Below are 3,007 nucleotides of genomic sequence, written 5' to 3' on the forward strand. Positions count from 1 at the left end.
AATAGTAGCACTGCTTATAGCATTTTATAATATAAATATAATAGTATTAGTAAAGGCAGCTATATTAAATAAAGTAGTGCTAATAAAAATACTACTAGTAAAAGCATAAAGCTTAAAAAAGCTATAGGTTATACTAGTTATAAGGATAATTAAAAAGAAGATATTATAATATTTTTAAATAGTAAATTCTACTATATTTAAATGCATTTTTTATTACTTTATATCTTATACTTAATTTTTAAGTAAAGGCATTTAACTAGCTATTTTTTTACTTTCTTTTTTAATATAAAAGGCATACTCTTTAATAGTATAGTACTTTTAATAACCTCCTAACTTAATTAAATTTAGCCTAATTTTACTAGTAAAGGCTTAAGGTTATTATATACCTTTTAATATATAAGTATAATAGCTAGATTAGGCTTAAGTATTATAATAATAATAATATATTACTTAAACTAATACTAAAATTAGTTTTATAATATTTATTTTTTAATATTATACTTACTAATATGCCTTAAAGATATTAATAATAATTAAGATTATTTAGCTAAAGGGATTAGCTACTTTATAATAGCTATAGAATTTAATAGCAGTAAGGAAGCCCTTACTATTTAAAGAAATTCTTTATATATAAGTAGTAAAGCTATATCTTTCCTTAAAAATTATCTTTTACTAATAGTAATTACTTTTTAATCTACTATATTAGCTTTTAGCCTATTTTATATATTATATTATTAAAAATTAGTTTATTAAGCTATTATATTTAGCAGGTTATAATTTCCTTTACTAGTTAAATATAATAGGCCTTTTACTACTGCTTAAAGAGGTCCTAAATATAAGTATAAAGCTTAAAAAGATTAATAAATTAATTCTTAAAATATACCTTTAATTATATATATAAGCTTTTTATATAAAAAGTTACTATAAGGCTATAATACTATAAGTTCTTAATAGTAAATTAAGTAAATTATTTTTACTTTAAAATATAAGTTTAATAAAGATAAGATATAATAACTAGTAATATAATTATTAATATAAATACTATAAAAAATAATATACTTATAACTTACTATTTTAATTAAGAAACTGCTTTTTAAGCTAATTTTAAAAATTTATAAATTTATTAAGATTATAGTATATAGTCTTTATAAAAAGGCATAGTTTTTAAAAGGAGTTTAATATAAAGTTAAATTAAATATATATAAGGTTATAATAACCTTAATATAAAGTGCTTATAACTTTATAATATTATTATAGCTATAAAAAAGTAAACTATCCTTTTATTTTAAAAAGGTTTAAAAATAAATATAATTACTTATAAATACCTATTTTTAAAAGTAATTATATAATTAACTTTTAAACTATTTAGTAATAATTAATAATTATATATTAACTTTTTATAACTTTAGTTATCCTCTCTCTTTTTTTACTTTTTTATATTATATACTAGCTTTAATAAGTTTATCTTTACTAAAGGATAAGAAACTATTAAAAAAAAGGATAGTAAATATATAAAATAATAATTATAATAAGTTATAGACTTTATAATCTTATAGTAATAACCTTTTAATAGTAAATAAGGAAGGGATAAGCTTTTAATAAAGTAAGTAAAACTTAATAATAAGGGCAGTAATATAAAATTAAGCTTTATTAAAAATAGCATAAAGTTTATTTATAAATACTATAACTTAAGGAATATATATAGTTTTATTAAACCTTATACTTTTAAGAATATTTATAAAAAAGTTATAAAGCTAAGTAAAAGAATTAAAAAAAGTATAAAAAAAGTAATAACTTATTAAATTTATAAAGAAATTAATATAAAGAGAAGATTTAAAATTAAATATATTTATATTAAAAGAAGATAATAAAAAATAACTTATAAAAAAGTAAGTAAATACTACTGCCTTTATAAAAATTACCTTAATATAACTTACCTTTTTAAATAAAAGCTAAGTTAAATACTAAATATACTTTTAGGCCTTAGATAATTAGTTTAGTATAATATTATTAATATTAAAAAAGAATAAAATATAACTTATAGTATTATACTTTTATAATAAGCTAGTAATAAAATAAATAGATTTTTATATACTTAAATATAATAATTATAATAAAATTCCTTAAAAAAGATATTTTAAATATTATATAAGCTATTTATTAAATAAAAAGATATAAGTAATAAAAGCAGCCTTTAAACTTACTAACTTATAATAGTATAATAATAAAAAGTTTATAATATTTTTTTATTATTATAAAGTTATTATAGTAAAAGTAGCTACTTTTATACTAGACCTTTTTTAAATACCTTTTTTCTTTAAAAAATGCTTATTAAAAATCTAGATAAGTATTTTTAATTAAGGTATTTTTAAGTTATAGGCTAATATTTATAATACAGGCATTTAGGCAGAATACTTAATATAAAAAGAATAAAATATAATATTATAAAAATAATAATAAAAGAACTAATAGCTTAATTATTAAGGAACTAGTAATAACTTTTATAAAAAACTATATATTAAGTAGGAGGATACTTTAATAGTATTAAAATAATATTATAATAGTATTACTATACTAGATAATATAAACTTAAACACTTTAAAGGTTTTAAAAACTACCTTATTATATTAAAAGTATAAGGGATATTACTTATAAAGGATATATTATATTAAAGACTATATAATATATAGTAATTATAGCTATATTATAAAATATTATAGTAATTTAATAAACTAGTAAAAAAAACTAGCTACTATATTAAATATTAAGCTAGTAGAAATTTAGTAATAAGATATTAGTTTTTATTTACTTAGCTTTAGGCTTAATATAAGTCTATTACTTTAATACCTTATTTAAATTAAAGTATAAAGAGGATAGTAAAATATAATAGCACTTTTAAATAATAAAAGTTAGGTTAATATTATTAATAAGAAGATTATAAAGAATATATTATTATTACTTATTAACTTTATAGTAATAAGTGCTTTTATTATTATACTATAAGAAA

At 15.9% G+C, this 3,007-nt stretch overlaps 1 protein-coding gene across 1 annotated transcript; it reads right to left on the minus strand.

The window, feature by feature from the left end:
* Positions 1-450: 450 nt before the first annotated feature.
* TRIREDRAFT_112558 (uncharacterized protein) lies at positions 451-2,402 on the minus strand (the record flags this gene model as incomplete). The annotated part of the gene is made up of 15 exons (XM_006969838.1): positions 451-461; positions 506-513; positions 565-574; positions 609-622; positions 687-694; positions 923-937; positions 1,071-1,098; positions 1,316-1,325; positions 1,355-1,361; positions 1,923-1,937; positions 1,975-1,982; positions 2,053-2,064; positions 2,205-2,207; positions 2,309-2,315; positions 2,397-2,402. 15 exons carry the CDS (start codon positions 2,400-2,402, stop codon positions 451-453), a joined length of 162 nt encoding a protein of 53 aa, XP_006969900.1.
* Between the last annotated feature and the right edge of the window lie 605 nt (positions 2,403-3,007).

This window comes from Trichoderma reesei (assembly GCF_000167675.1).
Source record: "Trichoderma reesei QM6a unplaced genomic scaffold TRIREscaffold_44, whole genome shotgun sequence".
In the NCBI taxonomy this organism is placed as follows: domain Eukaryota; kingdom Fungi; phylum Ascomycota; class Sordariomycetes; order Hypocreales; family Hypocreaceae; genus Trichoderma; species Trichoderma reesei.